The following is a 21,164-nucleotide window of genomic DNA, read 5'->3' as shown; positions in this document are numbered from 1 at the left end:
TTCCATCAACAGCCCAATAAACATTTATTTAATGATGACCTCTTCTTTAGTTCCTGAGGAGCGGTACTAGTAAGTACTTTACCATTAGATATTTACATGTCCATAAGCTTATTATTTCTTCATACAGAATACTGTCACATGAACAGCTTGAAATAACCTCCTGTCCAGTTAAAGATGGGCAAATCTATAAAAGACAAAGTCTGGGTCTTTTCATTCCATATACATTTAAATCTGAACTTATGAAACACACATTCTGCTTGTGTGTGTATACACGTACATAAAAAAATTAATACTTTACAATCACGTACAATTTGATACTGACAACAGCTTTGGCCTTAAATTACTACAGGCTTTCAAAGAAAAGAAAGAATTAAATGGTCCATTCATTCCAGTCCCATCGGTAATTGTATAATGCGAACAGGCCTTAACCTGCCACATTTGATACATGTACATTGGTGAAATGTGAACAACTGCCAGTCCAAATACACATCGCTACACATTAAGTACAATATAACCATTATAAGGTGAGCACAGACAACAGTTCCCAAATTGTCAGATAAAATTAGTAACGAAAATTAAGATGAAACAAAAATGACATTACAAAAGCACATATATTGCAATAAAAAAAAAAAAAATGGTACGAAAAAAGGAAAAATTTAAACGCTTACTTTACATTATACAAGATGGACCTAAAAGCTCAGGTAAAACAATTACCATGAAATCTGACGTCTCTCAAAAATAACATTAACAACAAGTTATTTATAAATGTAAAAATTTGGACAAGCACATTATCGAGCCAGTTGGACATAATACATCTTTTATGGATGCTAAATCTTTTATCCTTGTTTGGGATTGCCAGGTCAGAAGCATTTTTTTCATCAATGTTCAATTCTAGAGATGTAGAAAGTGACAATGGCAGTATTCACTGAATTATTGTTCAGACCACTCTATTCCGACTTCTCAACTTAAAAATGACATTTATGACTGAATCTGATTAGTGATCTCTGTAATATAAATGTTCAGAGCTCCACTATATAGACACCTCCACTTGCAACTGGCACCAAACACCATGATTCAGTGTGAATTGTGATCCCTGTTTCACTGTAACAGTAAATATTCAGAGCCCAACTACTAGTAAGTCCACTCCATAGACTCCCCCACCCCACTTGTAACTGGCACCCATTGTCATGACTCAGGTAAATGTCCAGAGCTCTGCAGTACCTTGTAATTGCCACATATGACTCATGTGCATGGTGATCTCAGCCATGGAATATGTTCAGGGCTCCACTTTTGAGCTCCTTCAGTTCAATTGCAATGGGTAATCATGACTCAACATTCTTGATGATTCCTGTAACAATAAATGTTCAGAGCTCTACTTTTTGAGCTCCTTCACTTGTAATTGGTATTCGTTTCTCCATGTGCTTGGTGATCCCTGTGACAGTAAATGCCACATATAGCGACATAAGTAGAACTGTCAGAATCAAGAGAATGAGTTTCTGAGGACCAAGGTCCATACAGAACTCATACCATATGCTTTGAACCTGTTCTAGTTTTTCTCGAGTTTGTCCAGCACATGTGGTGTGGACGCTGGTAGTCAGTAAGCTGGTATCTGCCCCTGCTGTAACTGACTCTGTTTCTGAGCTTAATTCTACCTCATGCTGTTCAAATGTGTTAATCACATCTTCTGACACACCTCGTCTCACTGCCATAATTCTTGGAGTCGCTCCCATTTTATTCCTAAATGAAATAAAAACAAAACACAATGTATGAATAAAGTCCATAACAGCAGTAAAATCTTTCCACTCAGGGCCAAAAGATTCAAAATATAAACCCACTTAAAGTTGTACTTTTTTCACCAATGTTTACTATCAGTAAATCATGACTTGCTTCAGAGTGAAGAAGATCTAGTACCTTAATGTTCCTTGCACACTCTTTTGTCCGCCTATGCTTATGAGACAAATAAAGTCGGACCGACAAATCTGCTATACCCAACCTCAACTTTCACAGCTAACAAATCTGACATTTTTGATAACATTAACAATTTCTGTAAAGAGAAAAATACAATCTTGATGTGCACACCTAGCAAAAACGTTGGATCCATTCTCAATCAGAACATCAACTGTTTCCAGATGACCACACCAGTGCAAAGGTGTATTTCCGAATATATCAGTAACGTTAGGATCCGCTCCATTTTCTAGCAACAGTCTAACAGCATCGGTCATTCCACGACAAGACGCAAAATGCAAACATGTTCGGCCCTTCTTGTCGGTTCGAAAGATGTCCGGATGGCCCACATACAACAGTCTCTTCAGGGCTCCCATATCTCCCTCGCTCAGAGCTGTGTGAATGTCGTGACCCATCTCCATCATGTCAAATTGAAGATCAAAGTCTGTATCATTCATTACACCTTATTTCACGGAGAGCAGACAATAATTCTTCGGTCGACATCTATTTGATGGTTTCTTTTTTTTTCTATTTTTTTTTTGCCCCTTACAACATTTTGACAGTTGAGAAGAATGCTACAAATTCAACCGACATTCATCATGTTCATCTTAATCAAACTCAAAAGTGATCCATAGATTTTCTGTAAAACAGTCGTTAGCATTTTAGGCTAAATCTAACGAATTGTTGAATGTTTGAGCGTTTATTTTTACACAGTGATGTATGGGGCCGTTCTGAACAAGGCTGTTTTAAAAACCAAATGATAACTAAACCGAAAATATTTAGAACTTAGTTTCACTTTCGTTATGTTTTTCTGCAATATTTTTGAGTAAAACTCATTACTGCTATTGATGTGTGTATTCATAAATTTTCATGAGAGGGGAATTATGGTTAGAAATATCCGTTGTTTGGTGGAAGTTTAGAAACTTAATTTCCGCAGCTATGAAAGATCCGATATTTTAAGGTTGTGTTGGTTTTAGTGGTGTGAATTTGTAAATAATGGAAACGATGAAAAAGAAGAAATGAATCTGAAGAATTTGTTTCAGGACTTCAACCCTAGGTAAATTCTTTGTGTCTTCATCATTATATCGAATCTTAATTTACTTTCCTTAGAATATACATCTTTAAACAGTGTTTACGTGTCACTGTACGCCACCAAACTTGGTTAGTGACTGGCAGTGAATGGGCCACTCTTGGAGTTGATGTCTATTGTAGACTACCGTTGAATTCGGTTCTGTATGTCATTACTGTCATCAAATATCGTCACGTATGTATTTTTACATGTTCCAGTGTAGAAATACAAAATGTTACAATAGGCAATAAAACGACATTTCGATGTCAGAATGTCAACCACAGAAAAGAACCTTTACTTTATAATAATGATCTCGAAAGTTCAGTAAAATTTTTTCTGTTGAAAAGGGGGGAAAAAAAGAAAAGAGGAAAGCATGGACGTATACTGTTTATATCTGAGATCTCCATTATTGATTGCAACATTTCACCACTGGCACATTCTTTTGTGAGATTATCATATTACGTTAACAGGATAGACTATTTTAACAAATATGTCACAGACAACTTACTGAATTACCTCCCTTTTAAAACTACACGAATACATCAGCATTTTGAACAATCACCTGTTTGCCTTGAAGGTAGGCCGCCTGTTTGTAGTCTCCCGGGCATGCTTTTTGAACTTCAAACTTTTGAAACTTGTCACTCGCCACCTAACCCTTTGGTCCCACTTAACCCTGCATACTTCAAAATACTATTTATGTTGGATTGTCGCATCAAAGGAGTTGATTGTGTGGAGCTCTGTTATCAGTTTAGACATTGCTTTAATGTTTTTTTTTATTTATTCATTTTTTGTTTTACAATCTGGTAAAAATTATGTACATTATAAAGAGTTTGTCTTTTATTTTAAGTCATTATAGACCAGAGTAAAATAACTGATGTATCTTTGGCTACTTACAATGGCAAGTTGTTATGCATTTTCATGTGACATAAACTTTACAGTGATATTATAATTTTTCATTTCAGCAAATTTCTGGTATTTCTGTGTTTACTTTTCTTCTCGCTATTCTACGCTTTGAGGCTTGATGAAACGATACAGTGGAGCTACTGGTTGGTGTTTCTACCTATCTGGATTTGGAAACTGGTGGTGCTGTCAGGGGCTGCTGTAGGCAGCTATGTTTGGTGGAAAAATCCACAGTACAGGTAATCATTCTGGCCACCATTTAACTCATTCATTCCGACGCGTGGCTCAGGCCGCATGCAGAGTGCTCTGTCTCAACCCAAAGTGCGATTATATCCGCGCGGCCAATAGGACCTCATTTCCCGAGGAGCGGCTAAACCCACATATGACACCACTTCTCACTGGGTGCATATTTTGCTTTCAAATGTTTTGTTCAAGTATAAATCACTCAAAACACACCTGTGTTGATGTCTTAGGCTTGTATTTACTTGTATTTTGGCGGTTTTTATTGGCTTGAATGCCTAATCATAACAAAATTAGAACCTATTTTTTGAGTCGCACACAATTGTGTGTCAACAGGTCTTCGTTGGCCAAGTCCAACAACCAAAAGTATTGTTTAGCCTTCACAACCAATGACAGACCGTCTGCTGACAGGGAATGTGAAACTGAGTCAGATATTAGTATATCAGAATGTGAATCTGCTGACGATAACATTGTGTTGTTTTGTGTTTATCATTTATTCTGAAAGGAGTGTGTAGATCTGAAAGGAATATCACTGAACAATGATTCTGTCCCCCTGTGTCATGTGATAAAATCTAGGGCAACTACTGACCAATGAACGATGAATGCCTTCGGCGACAAAATATTTTGGTATTTTTGCACAGCTAAAGTGAGAAAACGACTGACTATAGTACGGCTCTATTCAACACTTCAAAAACCCGCGATAAATAACTGGTTTCTCCGTATTTCCTCAAAGTTTGATGACTTAGAAACACATACTTTTATTCAGAAAAGCGGGCGTTATGTACAGGAATTCGCGTATTATCAGCTCCAAAGTTATGGTACTTTTCGCTGGTGTGGCATTTTCTGTGAATGTTCAGTTTGATAATCCCATTTTATAGATGTCTTTATGAATGTACGTCCAAAACTACACTAATATTTTGCAAAATTATGTAGAATAAACATAAATGACAAAATCCAACCAGCTTTGGAATGCTGAAATAGAAATATGCTCTGCGTCACTCGCCGTTACAGTATAAGCTCACACAGAGGCGAGTACGGCCATTGAGACTGATCGCTGACGCCTGCTTGGGCGGAAGGCAGGCGCGGCTACAGCCCGCTGCTGTACTGGCGTCTGCAGCGGGTTGTCGGAGTCAATGAGTTAAAGTTTTTTTGTTAAAGGTTACATGTACCGGACCGACCCTCCAAACAAAAATAAGACATCGGTGCTAAAGTTTTAATTGGGATTTTGATAGAATTTTTTTTTTTTTTTACAAATTATTTTCTCAAAGTTAGTATGTAGTGTAATCTTAACTCGGTGTTTGCGGTTTTACCTATCTTTTGACGATCAGCAGCTGGAATAAAATGAACTGATCAAATCGTTTCTCACAGAGTGGATGGTGATGGATACATACAGTACAAGGCCATGGTGATAAGCAGCAGTGTGCATCTACTACTTCTCATGTTTGAGCTCCTGGCCTGTGATAAGCTGGAATCAGGACGCCATAAGTGGACACTAGTCTTCATCCCCCTCATGTTCATGTCTGTTGCTTCTATAGGCATCTGCGTGTGGGCTGTTAAACATGAACGATCATTTGAGGTAAGCCTGGTTATTTCAGATAGGAACGTGTGATTCTTCAGCATAAAATGTGGTGATATCAAAGGGGGGGGGGGCGGGGGCTCCGTGGCGCAGTTGGTTAGCGCGCTAGTACAGCGTAATGACCCCGGAGTCTCTCACCAATGCGGTCGCTGTGAGTTCAAGTCCAGCTCATGCTGGCTTCCTCTCCGGCCGTAAGTGGGAAGGTCTGTCAGCAACCTGCGGATGGTAGTGGGGTTCCCCCAGGCTCTGCCCGGTTTCCACCCACCATATTGCTGGCCGCCGTCGTATAAGTGAAAATATTCTTGAGTACGGTGTAAAACACCAATCAAATAAATAAATAAATGTCAAAGGCAGACGTCTAATTCCCATCATACCTTACCCCGTTCCAACCACGGCTTACCTGGTTCCCATCTTACCCTACCATGTGCTCATCTCACTCTTCCTGGTTCCTATCTCACTCTTCCTGGTTTCCATCTCGCCCTTCCTGGTTTCCATCTCGCCCTTCCTGGCTCCCAAATTACCCTGCCAGATTCCCACCTTACCTTGCCTGATTTCTGCCACACCCTGTGACTGTCTGGTTTCCATCAGACCCTGCCTTGTTCCCATCAGACCCTGCCTGTTCCATCACACCTTCTTGGTCCCCATCTCACTCTTCCTGGTTAACACCACACCCTTCCTGGTTCCCATCTTACTGTCCTGGTTCCATTCACATCCTAACTGGTTTCCACTACATCCTGCCATGTTTCTGCATTACCTTACATAAGCCAACAAGCTGAATATGTGAAGATTACTGATATTGTATTATCAGTGTGTTTTATGTAATAGTAATCCTGCAAATTGAGTGACTGTGAAGGACAGAATAGAAAATGCTAGGTATTAAACATATACGTTAAGTATATTGTTGTCAGTTGAGCGCTGAAGACTTGTTTTTCTGCCTGGAAAAAGACTGTGATGATATTCTGTATTGAACCTAAAAACTTGTTTATCACTGTACTTTTTCTGATTCTGATAGGTCTTTCCTTAAGGTAGGATGATATCCTAGGAAAATGTACATGTAAATTTCAGCGCCAAAAGTAAAATGACTTTCATTTGCCTCTATAAATACTCCAAATAACCTCAAATTTTGCCCACAAAAATGCATTTTAGAGGCAAGTTAATGTCACAAAATAGTTTTGGTGGTGAAAATTACAATTTTTCGGTAGAATATCATCCCATGTTCCAAGCAAATCTCAAAAGACCTTTCTAAAATCAGTAGAACTTTCAGAATCAGGAAGATCGGGCAAGTTAGTCATGGATGAAATTTATGGTCATTTAGTAGAATTTTCTGGACAAATTGTTTATAGTCAAAACTACAAATGTTCCTCATTATGATGTTTAACACCAATAATTCAATCAACATTGTTCTATTCTTCTTCCAGCTGGAACTGTTCAGTGCTGTAAATATTCTCCAGTTTATCTTCCTCGCTCTCAAGTTTGATAACATTGTGCAATGGAGCTTTGTGGTAAGAATCTTGTATTTGTCGTATGAAATTCTTACATTTTAGTGATAATTAATAATTTTGTCAGAAAATAGAATCATTTTTTTCTTATCCGCAATGAATGAAGGAATACCCCAAGTCTTCAACCCTTTCAACCATCTCTGCAACCAGTATTTTGAAACATTCTGAGAGAACTATGGGGTGCAGAGAAACAATTTGCAATGTTTCTATGAACTTGCATCTTAAATAACATGATCAAATCATTTTGAGTGTCACTTTCATAATAATTGTTTGTATAAATTGGTTGAAAAGGTTGATTTACAGTAAGTACTTTATTACTGCTGCTTGAAATGACATCTTTAGATTATGGAAAGTATTATCATTATGTTAATCATGCTTGGCCACCTACAGGTACACTCTCCAAAAGTGTACTATACTGTGTTTAATAGCGCTGATTTGTATTATCAACCAGTCTCACATACTTCATACTTCTAAGTTGAAAAGATGCCAGCAATCACGATCTTGTATGGCTGTTTTCGGTGTGTTTTATTTACTGCATATCATTACTATGCCTACCATACAGTCTTCATCCTCATATTATGGATTATAATGTAAATCAGTGTGTTATATATCATTGTTGCCCCCTGATTGTCTTCATCCCTGTGTGGATTGTAATGTAAATGGCCCCCATCAGTGTGTTATATATCATTGTTCCCCCAGATTGTCTTCATCCTTGTGTGGATTGTAATGTAAATGGCCCTCATCATTGTGTTATATATCATTGTTCCCCCCAGATTGTCTTCATCCCTGTGTGGATTGTAATGTAAATGGCCCTCATCATTGTGTTATATATCATTGTTCCCCCCAGATTGTCTTCATCCCTGTGTGGATTGTAATGTAAATGGCCCTCATCAGTGTGTTATATATCATTGTTCCCCCAGATTGTCTTCATCCCTGTGTGGATTGTAATGTAAATGGCCCCCCATCAGTGTGTTATATATCATTGTTCCCCCCAGATTGTCTTCATCCCTGTGTAGATTGTAATGTAAATGGCCCTCATCAGTGTCTTATATATCATTGTTGCCCCAGATTGTCTTCATCCCTGTGTGGATTGTAATGTAAATGGCCCTCATCAGTGTGTTATATATCATTGTTGCCCCAGATTGTCTTCATCCCTGTGTGGATTGTAATGTAAATGGCCCTCATCAGTGTGTTATATATCATTGTTGCCCCAGATTGTCTTCATCCCTGTGTGGATTGTAATGTAAATGGCCCTCATCAGTGTGATATATATCATTGTTGCCCCAGATTGTCTTCATCCCTGTGTGGATTGTAATGTAAATGGCCCTCATCAGTGTGTTATATATCATTGTTGCCCCAGATTGTCTTCATCCCTGTGTGGATTGTAATGTAAATGGCCCTCATCAGTGTGATATATATCATTGTTGCCCCAGATTGTCTTCATCCCTGTGTGGATTGTAATGTAAATGGCCCTCATCAGTGTGTTATATATCATTGTTGCCCCAGATTGTCTTCATCCCTGTGTGGATTGTAATGTAAATGGCCCTCATCAGTGTGATATATATCATTGTTGCCCCAGATTGTCTTCATCCCTGTGTGGATTGTAATGTAAATGGCCCTCATCAGTGTGATATATATCATTGTTCCCCCCAGATTGTCTTCATCCCTGTGTGGATTGTAATGTAAATGGCCCTCATCAGTGTGTTATATATCATTGTTCCCCCCCAGATTGTCTTCATCCCTGTGTGGATTGTAATGTAAATGGCCCTCATCAGTGTGTTATATATCATTGTTGCCCCAGATTGTCTTCATCCCTGTGTGGATTGTAATGTAAATGGCCCTCATCAGTGTGTTATATATCATTGTTCCCCCCAGATTGTCTTCATCCCTGTGTGGATTGTAATGTAAATGGCCCTCATCAGTGTGTTATATATCATTGTTCCCCCAGATTGTCTTCATCCCTGTGTGGATTGTAATGTAAATGGCCCTCATCAGTGTGTTATATATCATTGTTGCCCCAGATTGTCTTCATCCCTGTGTGGATTGTAATGTAAATGGCCCTCATCAGTGTGATATATATCATTGTTCCCCCCAGATTGTCTTCATCCCTGTGTGGATTGTAATGTAAATGGCCCTCATCAGTGTGTTATATATCATTGTTCCCCCAGATTGTCTTCATCCCTGTGTGGATTGTAATGTAAATGGCCCTCATCAGTGTGTTATATATCATTGTTCCCCCCCAGATTGTCTTCATCCCTGTGTGGATTGTAATGTAAATGGCCCTCATCAGTGTGTTATATATCATTGTTGCCCCAGATTGTCTTCATCCCTGTGTGGATTGTAATGTAAATGGCCCTCATCAGTGTGATATATATCATTGTTGCCCCAGATTGTCTTCATCCCTGTGTGGATTGTAATGTAAATGGCCCTCATCAGTGTGTTATATATCATTGTTGCCCCAGATTGTCTTCATCCCTGTGTGGATTGTAATGTAAATGGCCCTCATCAGTGTGTTATATATCATTGTTGCCCCAGATTGTCTTCATCCCTGTGTGGATTGTAATGTAAATGGCCCTCATCAGTGTGTTATATATCATTGTTGCCCCAGATTGTCTTCATCCCTGTGTGGATTGTAATGTAAATGGCCCTCATCAGTGTGTTATATATCATTGTTGCCCCAGATTGTCTTCATCCCTGTGTGGATTGTAATGTAAATGGCCCTCATCAGTGTGTTATATATCATTGTTGCCCCAGATTGTCTTCATCCCTGTGTGGATTGTAATGTAAATGGCCCTCATCAGTGTGTTATATATCATTGTTGCCCCAGATTGTCTTCATCCCTGTGTGGATTGTAATGTAAATGGCCCTCATCAGTGTGTTATATATCATTGTTCCCCCCAGATTGTCTTCATCCCTGTGTGGATTGTAATGTAAATGGCCCCCATCAGTGTGTTATATATCATTGTTCCCCCAGATTGTCTTCATCCCTGTGTGGATTGTAATGTAAATGGCCCTCATCATTGTGTTATATATCATTGTTCCCCCAGATTGTCTTCATCCCCATATGGATTGTGATGTGTGTGGCTCTCATCATTGTGTTATATATCATTGTTGCCCCAGATTGTCTTCATCCCTGTGTGGATTGTAATGTAAATGGCCCTCATCAGTGTGATATATATCATTGTTCCCCCCAGATTGTCTTCATCCCCATATTATGGATTATAATGTAAATCAGTGTGTTATATATCATTGTTCCCCCCAGATTGTCTTCATCCCTGTGTGGATTGTAATGTAAATGGCCCTCATCAGTGTGTTATATATCATTGTTGCCCCAGATTGTCTTCATCCCTGTGTGGATTGTAATGTAAATGGCCCTCATCAGTGTGTTATATATCATTGTTCCCCCAGATTGTCTTCATCCCTGTGTGGATTGTAATGTAAATGGCCCTCATCAGTGTGATATATATCATTGTTCCCCCCAGATTGTCTTCATCCTCATATTATGGATTATAATGTAAATCAGTGTGTTATATATCATTGTTCCCCCCAGATTGTCTTCATCCCTGTGTGGATTGTAATGTAAATGGCCCTCATCATTGTGTTATATATCATTGTTGCCCCAGATTGTCTTCATCCCTGTGTGGATTGTAATGTAAATGGCCCTCATCAGTGTGTTATATATCATTGTTCCCCCCAGATTGTCTTCATCCCCATATTATGGATTATAATGTAAATCAGTGTGTTATATATCATTGTTCCCCCCAGATTGTCTTCTTCCCTGTGTGGATTGTAATGTAAATGGCCCTCATCAGTGTGATATATATCATTGTTCCCCCCAGATTGTCTTCATCCTCATATTATGGATTATAATGTAAATCAGTGTGTTATATATCATTGTTCCCCCCAGATTGTCTTCATCCCTGTGTGGATTGTAATGTAAATGGCCCTCATCAGTGTGTTATATATCATTGTTCCCCCAGATTGTCTTCATCCCTGTGTGGATTGTAATGTAAATGGCCCTCATCAGTGTGTTATATATCATTGTTGCCCCAGATTGTCTTCATCCCTGTGTGGATTGTAATGTAAATGGCTCTTATCATTGTGTTATATATCATTGTTCCCCCAGATTGTCTTCATCCCCATATGGATTGTGATGTGTGTGGCTCTCATCGGCGTGCTCTATGCCATCATCCTTGCCATTATCCTCATGAAATCCCCAGACATCGTCCCTGAGCAGAGAAGAGGGAATCTCTCCACAGCTGTGGGCTACACATTCCTCGTTCTACCACTTCTCGTTTTTGAGGTGAGTGTCACTGTGTGACATACATGTACTCCTGGCAATCAGTAAAGTTAGAACTAGTTTTGTGACGAAAACTTAAGTTTTTTTTTCAACATAACACCTGCTTCAGTTCAGACCTCTAATCGATGACCATTGATTTGATGTGCTTGATACCACTATCTATGGTGTGAACTCACATCACCAGTTAAGTAAATAAATAATATCTTGTACAGAAAATTTTTCATTTTGAGGCCTTCATGTGCCTCTGAAAGTGCAATTTTACATACCGCACTTTTGATGAATTATTTAATTGTAAAGATTTTATGTGTTCAAGATTTTGTCAGGATACCATATCATTAAATATGACATCTACGAGTTGTGTTATTTTCTGATTTTTCACACAGATTCTTTTATCCAATCGTCTTGATGGAGACCAACAATTTTCATTCATTGCCATCACTGTACCGCTTTTCATTTCCCTTATCACTCTCATCTGTATGGCATTTACATCAAAGGGAGGCAACCACTGTAAGTGTCACAGAAAATTACACTTATAATATTTAGATCATTAGTCCAATTACCAATAAGAAAGTAAATATAAATGTTTATATCAGGTGGTTTGTTTTGAGGTTGAAAGCAGTTCCTGTTTAAAACCATTGTATGCTTTTTAAGTAGCACATGTATTTCTCAGACACCAGTTGCATTTATTCTTCTAAGAAGCCAGTGGTCCTGGTATGGTAAGGCAGAGAATTGGGCCCTGAGAGGTACGACAAGAAAGTGTAAGTTTCAAATTCCCAGCACAGTTCTGTAAATTTTCGAATCAGAAATACGAAACTTGGTTGAATCACCTATCAAAGTTAGATGGCTTTAAAAAAGATGGTTGTTCAGTAATAACCCACCAAAAATGCACTCTCAATCAAAAATGCCAACTTTGCATTCAGACGAGGCACTGTGTCTTTAATTTACAGTATAAAGATCAACATTTACCCGAAGGAATATTTTTACTGAAACTTTCATGCGTGTATTTCTGTGTGCTTTCGTTCCGGTTGATGTTGGTCTTCATATGTGAAAAAAAAGAAGAGTAAAACACAAATGGAAAAGAAGTAGCCTTACGAGTGTGTCAACAGCTGTCACTCACAGATATAGTCAGTTTCGCTGCTTGAGGTGCACAGTTTCTTGCACCAGGGCCCGTTCCCCACCTTACCATACCAGGTCCTTTAGAGGTGGAGAAAATATAAAAATGATGTAAAACATCCAAATGAAATTGTGTGAAAATTGTAGACCCACATGATTTTCATGAATTTTGTTATTCCTTCTTAGGGAGAAAAAAACATATGAAAATAATTTTATGAAGGGATTTGGGATCGCCTCTTGGTATATATCGTCTTTGCATAATAATGTTCTAAATGAAGTTGTGGTGGATGCCTGATAAATTCATATGGGCTTGAATTTGATGTTTTCTTCAGACAAAATTGTTAAAATAGAATTTTAATCATATTTGTGATTTTAATATATTAATAGATATAATCATTATACAGATTCAACATATGTGTTTGGGTATAAATAATAAACTTACGTTCAAATAATTTATTAAACATGCATCACACCACCATTTAGAAAGTTATTATCTAAAGTTGATGTATGCTAAGAAAAATACCCAAAAAAATATTGAAGACCATATTTACAAATAAATGTTCACACGTTTTCAGCTGAAGTTGACATCAGTTATGTGTTTTCTTCTCCTGTACGAGAGATATTAACCATCTTGTACATAAAAATGTGACACGCCTCTTTTTGTCTTCAGGGTGGTTTGGAATACGCAAAGATTTTTGTCAGTTTCTTCTAAATGCCTGCCCGCTTTTACAAGAATACGGTAACATCGCATACTCCATCCACAACAACAGTGACCTGGAGTCTCGAGCTCAGCGGGAAGTGAGCAAGTCCGAGAGTGGCCACTCCAGAAAAGAACTCATCGAAGAGCAGCCTAAAATGGTCGTCCCAGTCATATCAATAGAGACCCCTGACTGAGGGGAGGTGGTGTGGTGGTGTGGTGGGATCACTTTTACCTCACATTCCCAAGGCAGGTGTGTCAGGCCTGTCAGTGGTATCTTGGACTCTAAAACTTACCTAAAGTACCTGTCTGTCACCTCATCAACAGGTGATTGTTAGATTGCAGGGGTTACATGCGAGTAACTTCCATGGAAGCCATTGCTGTAGATATAACGTCCCAGTGGTAATTTCGTGCATGTAGCGCTCCGTGCGCTTATGGCAATGGAGCCCATATGTTTTACCTGACTGTTATAGGAGTTGGTAATAGGTACAGGTCTCTTTGTCGCAGCATTTCATGAATCTGTTCAACTCACAATATAAACATGTTCTGGGTAAAGCAGGTGTAGTGTTTTTTTTAATGAGATACTTGAATATCATATACTGCTGTACATTTGTAGTTGTAAGATGGTTCCCTTAATTATAATGAAAGAAGTCAAGACAACACGTAAATGTAAAGGGTTTCACAAACTTTCCACCGTGTTCCCAACAAGAGGCTTGAATGTTTGTGAAACATTTTACATTTATGTGGTGATGCCTGGATTTCTTCTTTATTGCTTGTATATTTTTTGTGATATCAGATGTTTTGACAGATCCTGCAAATTTTGAGCAGATTCAAAACCCCAGCAATTCCTAATAAGTCCTAGAAGCAGGATTATTTTGTGTTCACAGTTTTAAGCTACTAGCTACCATAAAGGCCGACTTTTGCAAAAGTTTCTAAATCAGATTTCTTCAGGTTTGTGTCCTTAGTGCAGGTTAGATCTCAACAACGCAATATGAGTTATGAGGGAAGTTATGAAAAACTGAGGTACAAAGTTTTGTGAATATATGCTCCAGGTCTACAAATCTTTTAAGGTTGTTTCATGATTAGTATAACCTGTATTATCTGTTATACATGCTTAGGATTGGTAAGTCGCTCTACCACAATGGAGCTTTAAGACAGACACTTAAGCTTATATTGTACCATTCCGTGGTGAATATTACATGTGAGCAAAAGGTTTTTTATAAACAAATTTTAATCAGTTTTTCAGAGAACTAAAATACCAGAAACCGTTCTTCTGAATATTTATTAGTTTTAGAATATTCAGATTTTAAACTTGTTAATTTTCATATTTTGATTCTTTGAAGTGTAATGATCTTCCACTATTTATTTGCTTTACAATATTAAATACCTTTTGTTGTTGTGCTTTTCTCTCCCTTTATTTTTTTTTTAATGTGGATTGATGAGAAAAAATAGGGTATGTACGTCTAATATTTACTGAGTATGTCTATCTGTCACAAATATAGGGTACCTGGTCACAAAGCTGATGTGTAGATGTACAGTGTTTGTCCTTATGTCATACCAGATTGTTTAAATCGTGGCAACCTGCCATGTTGAAGGTCATTATGGTTCATAAAGTGTGCGGAAATACATCTCAGTACAAATTATTTTCTGTAATGTGTGGAAGGCGAAGAATGGACGGGCAGTCAACATCTTATAAATACATGTATTTATTACAGTTCTCCTTTTTTCATGTACATACAGTGCAATTAAGTCAGCCATTTTACTTTTGGCAGAGTGTCTCATTGTGCGTCTTTGTGGGAAGTGTGTGGTAATATACCATTGGTATGTTAGACTTGACAACCCTGTGTGGTTTTGAACCAACAACCTCTGGCCCCGTAGCATGAGCTTGGCATCCTCACACACAAGCATGACAAAAGGGGAATTTATATTGGTCCAATTCACTTGATCCTGATTACGCTGGTATAAATGACATCAGTCAGCATAAATGTACACATTTAAAAAAAGGAGACCACTGCTTGGGCCTACATGTACTTATTCATGTTTACTTGTGTGTGTAAATATAATGGATAAGAGACGTTCAAACCATATTAGGTAATTATGAAGTACAGGCCTGATATATTGGCTCGATCTCAGTAATGATATGAGTGAACATAGGCCTGTCCTCTATCACATTGTGTGAACAATTGCATGCATTCCTTAGAATATAGTCAGCAGCAATTATACTTGTATAAAGAATGCAAACTGTTTCTGTAAATAAGAGATTTAACTGAAAGATTTGATTATTATCACTGTTTTGGATGGATCTAAATGGACAGCTGTCTCAAATTACATTTGACTGTTAGAAAAGTTGTTTAGTACTGTGGTGTGCAGTTATCCAGTACTGCGGTGTGCAGGTATCCAGTACTGTGGTGTGCTAGTCTCCAATACTGCGGCGTGCAAGTTATCCAGTAATGTGGCGTGCAGGTTATCCAATACTGTGGCGTGCAAGTTATCCAGCACTGTGGTGTTCAGTTATCCAATACTGTGCTGTGCAGTTATCTAGTACTGTGGCTTGCAAGATCCAGTAATGTGGCGTGAAAGTTATCCATTACTGTGGGATGCAAGTTATCCAGTACTCTTGTGTGCAGTTATCCAGTATTGTGGTGTGCAGTTCAAGTTGTGCAGTACTGTGGTGTGCAGTTATTCAGTACTGGTTCAATTTTTTAGTACCAGTGTTGTTAATATTGAAGCCTGGACTCAAGTACTGTTATGAATCTTTGAAGATTGTATCAGAAATTCCTTAAGTACGAACTGCTAAGATTTCGAACTCCCAGGTTGTCTTACTGAGCTGACGAGCCAGTGTTTTGTCCAGTATGACCATTAGAATGAGGAAAATTCTCTTTAATAGCCAGGCCCATATGTAAAATGTCAGAAGATAAATGATTCCTATCCCACATGGGTAACTCCTTCACATGGTTATTGGTTTTTATTTGTTTTTCCTTTAACATTTTTTGCATAAATTTGCACTTTGTCAGAATTTCCAAGATGAGTGTTACATTGCTTTACTGGAGAAATCAGTTAACCATTGTAACCAGAAATAACTTTTTCTAAGGATAAGGAATATGAACACATTAAAGTCATAGTAAAATTACATCTTAGTTCACCTTTACATGGAGTATTGGACAGCAAAAAACAGTAGGTATTTGAACTGTATTACAGATGTGTGTTTAATTGTAGGCTTATATCAGATCAGAAATTCTGTGAATCTAGATACATTGCCAATTGCAATTTTCTTTTTTGTTTTTATAGACTGTAAAGGATTGTCATCTTCTCATCTCTGGAGAGAATCAAACTATGTGTTTTAGATATGACCCCTGTTTGTAATAAAATATCTTTGTTGAATTTGAATCATCGTGAGCTTAGCCTTTGTGTCTGTATGAACAGAACTGCGTTCTCACTGTGATGATTTGGCACACTGACTCACAGAATTCAAAAGGACTGAAACGTGTAAACTAAACTGATTTGGGATGAAATTATTTTCTGAAATGACTCTTTGTTATACATGCTGTTTGCGGTAAAGGCAAGTCCAGTGAGAATTTTAAAAAAATCATCATGTATACTTGGATGTTAGGCTCTATAATCTTCAATTTTTTTCAGTACCAGTGATGAACCTGTTTGTAAACATCACCCAATGTTAGTCTGTTTAGAGCCACTCTTTTGCAAATTCCAAAAAGGGAAGTTTACGTTGACCCAGTTTTCTTGATGCTGATTACGCTGGTATAAATGACCTGTCATTCAGCCTAAAAAGTAGACAGACACATAAAGGCCTATCTATTTTATGTTTTATTTATACTTGTGTGTGTAAATGTAATGCATAGGATACATTCAAACCTTGTAAATTTACATTTAACAGCTAATCAACAACGCTCTCACCCAGTATTTCTGCACATTTGGGTTTTATGTAGATTGCTATTGCTGTAGTTTTCCTGTTGCTCTATGGCTGGCTATACATCCAGCTTTTCTGTCCGCCTCGGTTTTTGATCGGGTACTACTTTTGTATAAACCTGTGTTTGTTGTGGCGGCACACAGTGGAAAAATGGCTGACTCGGCGACAATGCTTTCACGATTCCGAGCAACTTTAGTTGGAGCCGTTGTAGGAGATTGCATCGGAGCAAATTTTGAAGATCGATGGCTTCCATTTGTGCCGTGGAATGACATTAAAAAAGTGTTACAGCACATGGAATCTCTTTCTCCTGGTGACGACGAGCTTCCGTTTACCGACGACACGGCCATGACAAGGTCGGTGGCATCGTCTCTGACTGAACATGGCGCATTTCACTCACGGGACATGGCAGAAAGATTTACTTCTGAGTATTTTCGTGAACCAGGCAGAGGGTATGGGAGAGCCGTGACTGTGGTCTTCAAAAAACTTAAAGAAAGTAATTTTTCAGATGTATACAAGCCAGCCTCTGAGCAGTTTAATGGATCAGGTTCGTACGGTAATGGTGGTGCTATGCGCATCTCCCCAGTCGCCCTGTTTGCTAAGAAATACAACAGTTTCGAGGTGCTAAAAGATGTCTGCGAAAAAACCACCAAACTGACGCATTCCAATAAGAATGGTATTTTAGGCGCAGTTTTGCAAGCTTCTGCTGTTGACCTGGCTTTAAGCAACCAGGGTCCACCAGCTGATTTAAATGTTGACCATTTCGTTGACAAATTGATCGCACGGATTCAGCCTCTTGAAAATGAGGCAACAGAGAAGTCTGAAACAATGCAGCCCTACACTGATAAACTGTTAAAAATGAAAGAGTTTCTGAAGACTGGAAAGTCCAACTCAGAACAGATTGCGGAAGATCTAGGTAATGATGTCTCAGCTTTGGATTCTGTTCCCACGGCAATTTACAGCTTCTTGCGGGCACAAGAGAGTATAGAGGGTTTACCGGTAAAAGTTCCATTTGAAAGGGCTGTGTTGTATGCTATTACCATGGGTGGAGATACAGACACTATTGCGAGTATGACAGGAGCTATCGCTGGGGCATTGTACGGTTTAGAGAACATTCCAACCACGTGGCAAATTTTCTGTGAAGGCGTCCCTGATGCAATCAAACAAGCCGATGAACTGTTTAAATTGTACAAGAAGGCTGAAGGCCAAAGTGGAAGCACTGCTTGAGAACAGGTGTGACATCAGATTCATGTACAGCCAACAGAGAATTATAAATGAATTGCAATTTTATCTAACTGTAGACTTTAAATTTATGCAAGTCATACAAATGACTCAGTTATGGTGAATGTCTATGTTGGCCTGCATACTGTGATAACACACTGATACATGAAACTCAATTGTAATGATAATGGTAAATATAAAACTTCATGGTTTACATGCATAGATCATGTACAAGTGGACTAGAATTTCTAACTATTCAGAAAAGAATCTCCATAACAAATTTACATTACTTTACCCCTGCTAGAGGTATATGTTGGTATGCTTTGGTGTATATGTCATACTTTACAGTATTTCAGTCATATGACAAGGAATCATCAAGTGTGTGTACATATACTGTATCTTCTTGTCCATGACTCTAAAATGATGCCGCCACAGAAACATTATGCTGAAGACACCAGGCATGACACCCACCCTGTCACATCATACTGACACCGGACCAACCAGTGCTGTTTCCTTGATCTAACCTGCTGAGCGTCAAGCAAGGCGGTAAAAAGTACTATTTTCATAGTGTTTGCTATGACGCATGTTTGATCCCAGGTGAACACTCTAACCATTAGGTCACCAAAGAGATTCAAGTGTTAGATGTATTTGCTGAGATCATGACCCAAGGCAGTGCATGGTCGATTGTTGAAAAATTGCTTATAGTTGAGTACGTGCTGTTAAATGATGATGCCACAACTTTTTAACAGGCACAGCCTTTGAAATGCTGGGTTTTATGCACATAACCTACTTTCCTCAGTGGTTGTTCCTTAGCCATGGAATAAATACTATTTGTAGAGACATGCCATATAGACTAGGTTTCAAATAGGAAGTACACCCAGGGCAATGTGCTATAGAATACAGTATAGAGGAGTCAGGAGCTTTCATGTTATGTACATTGATCACCACTGAATAAATACATGCACGATAAATGTATGTCCTTCTTCATATGTCTGCTAGATATGCAAAATTATTTGCAAAACTAGTATATTTGACCCAAAATTTAACCCAAAATTTTACCCATGATTAAGTTATTCATTTAACCTGATTCTGAGGGTTCACTTTATTTCAGTTTTTTCATGTTTTGGGAAACTGGAATGATTCAGTATGAAAAGTAATATTTTATGACCTGTATTTTCCTCTGAAATGTGTGTTTTTGAGACAGACTTTTAGGGCAAGTACAATGTTATTGGACATTTTTGTCGTTCTAGTCTTGTCACTTGTACACCATCGTCATTGACAGTTCATGTTGTATTTACATGTTTTACCATAATAAAGAAAATTTTTATATTTTAAATTTGGTCAAAGTTGTTGAGTCCTCGAACTCAAAACTCTGTTTTGAGTTGTCTCATGACTAATCATTTTGGTATCTAACTAAATGAATATGGCCAAGGGGGTTAGCACGCCAGCATTCCGCATTGACCCAAGAGCCTCCAAAAAGTGAAGCTGATGTGAGTTGAAGTCCAGCTCATGCTGGCTCCCTCTCTGGCCATACGCGAGACGGCCTGTCAACAACCTGTGGATGGTTGTGAGTTTCCGCCCACTTTAATGCTGACCGCCGTCGTATTCTTCGGCGAATATTCTTCAAATAAATAAATGAATAAAATATTACATGTTCAGCTATTGTTACCTTTTACTACATGTATAAAAGTGATAAATAAAAGCTTTTGTGCTTGTATGCAGTGAAAACTTGTGCTGGGTTAGTTTTGCTGTAGTTTAAAATCAATGCTCTTTTGATAGCAAAAATACATGGAGAACAAATGTTTGAAAACCATGGAAATATTCCTCTTGCATATATGCATGTAAATGGACAAACTGCTGATCAAAGGTTGTATTTCCCAGTGGTTGAATATGTAACCATGCATGTGATGGTGTATTTGAATCGGTTCAAGTCAAGATGCAAGCGTGACTTTGATAGCTAGACACACAAGTGTACCAAACTGTGGTATTGTGTATAACTGTGTACTGCACCTATAGCTTGTTGGTACATGCAGACAGACACAGATAAATACATACTTGTGGTGACCGCAATATACTAAATTTATTTATTGTCATCGCAAATATCACATACTGGTAGTTATACAGTACTTATTACTTTGGTTCAGTTTTGTCTGATTTATGGGTCACTTTGATAAATACTGCACTGACTTACTAGATGAAGCTCATGCACTCCTTACCTTCTACAAAATGATTTAAAGATGTATATGTATGTCAAAAACCACAATTTACATGAACAAATCCAAGTATACTGCCACAATGCTCACTGATTCATTTAGTGTTGGACTGATCAGTACTTGGCTTGCATGTTGAATGCCCACTGAGGCTGTACAAAGAATTCAAATTTTTATTAACTGATATGAGCAGACTTCGGGATAGAGCTCAGGTGGGCAAATGATTTCTCTAGTTACCAGCCTTAAGATCCCATTTTCCATGAAGTCTTCCCACGAAGACAAACCCTTGTTAACATTTAAACACAATTTAGTTATTTATTTATTTATCCATTCATTTGATTGATTCATTTTGAAACCGGGCTGGGAAACATATGACCACTGACAGGTTGCTGACAGACCTTTCCACCTGCGGCATGAGCTCATTAAACAGGAGATGCATGTTGAATATATGTCAGATAATGTTTAGGAACACT

General features: G+C 38.3%; 3 protein-coding genes across 3 annotated transcripts; 2 read left to right on the top strand and 1 right to left on the bottom strand.

Moving 5' to 3' along the window:
• Positions 1 to 6: 6 nt before the first annotated feature.
• On the bottom strand, positions 7 to 2,476 carry LOC135473160 (ankyrin repeat domain-containing protein 46-like). The gene is made up of 2 exons (XM_064753000.1): positions 2,080 to 2,476; positions 7 to 1,737 (listed from the first exon to the last, which is right to left on the bottom strand). Exons 1-2 carry the CDS (start codon positions 2,400 to 2,402, stop codon positions 1,365 to 1,367), a joined length of 696 nt encoding a protein of 231 aa, XP_064609070.1. The 5' UTR covers positions 2,403 to 2,476; the 3' UTR covers positions 7 to 1,364.
• Positions 2,477 to 2,923: 447 nt separating this feature from the next.
• On the top strand, positions 2,924 to 16,725 carry LOC135472621 (transmembrane protein 185B-like). Its single transcript, XM_064752218.1, has 7 exons — positions 2,924 to 3,001; positions 3,976 to 4,152; positions 5,522 to 5,729; positions 7,148 to 7,231; positions 11,355 to 11,531; positions 11,912 to 12,035; positions 13,312 to 16,725. Exons 1-7 carry the CDS (start codon positions 2,964 to 2,966, stop codon positions 13,533 to 13,535), a joined length of 1,032 nt encoding a protein of 343 aa, XP_064608288.1. The 5' UTR covers positions 2,924 to 2,963; the 3' UTR covers positions 13,536 to 16,725.
• A 673-nt stretch (positions 16,726 to 17,398) lies between these two features.
• LOC135473117 (ADP-ribosylhydrolase ARH3-like) lies at positions 17,399 to 19,349 on the top strand. Its single transcript, XM_064752947.1, has one exon. The coding sequence runs from the start codon at positions 17,414 to 17,416 to the stop codon at positions 18,485 to 18,487; it is 1,074 nt and encodes a 357-aa protein (XP_064609017.1). The 5' UTR covers positions 17,399 to 17,413; the 3' UTR covers positions 18,488 to 19,349.
• Positions 19,350 to 21,164: the final 1,815 nt, after the last annotated feature.

This window comes from Liolophura sinensis, chromosome 8, assembly GCF_032854445.1.
Source record: "Liolophura sinensis isolate JHLJ2023 chromosome 8, CUHK_Ljap_v2, whole genome shotgun sequence".
In the NCBI taxonomy this organism is placed as follows: Eukaryota; Metazoa; Mollusca; class Polyplacophora; order Chitonida; family Chitonidae; genus Liolophura; species Liolophura sinensis.
This window is presented reverse-complemented; position numbering and strand designations above follow the sequence as displayed.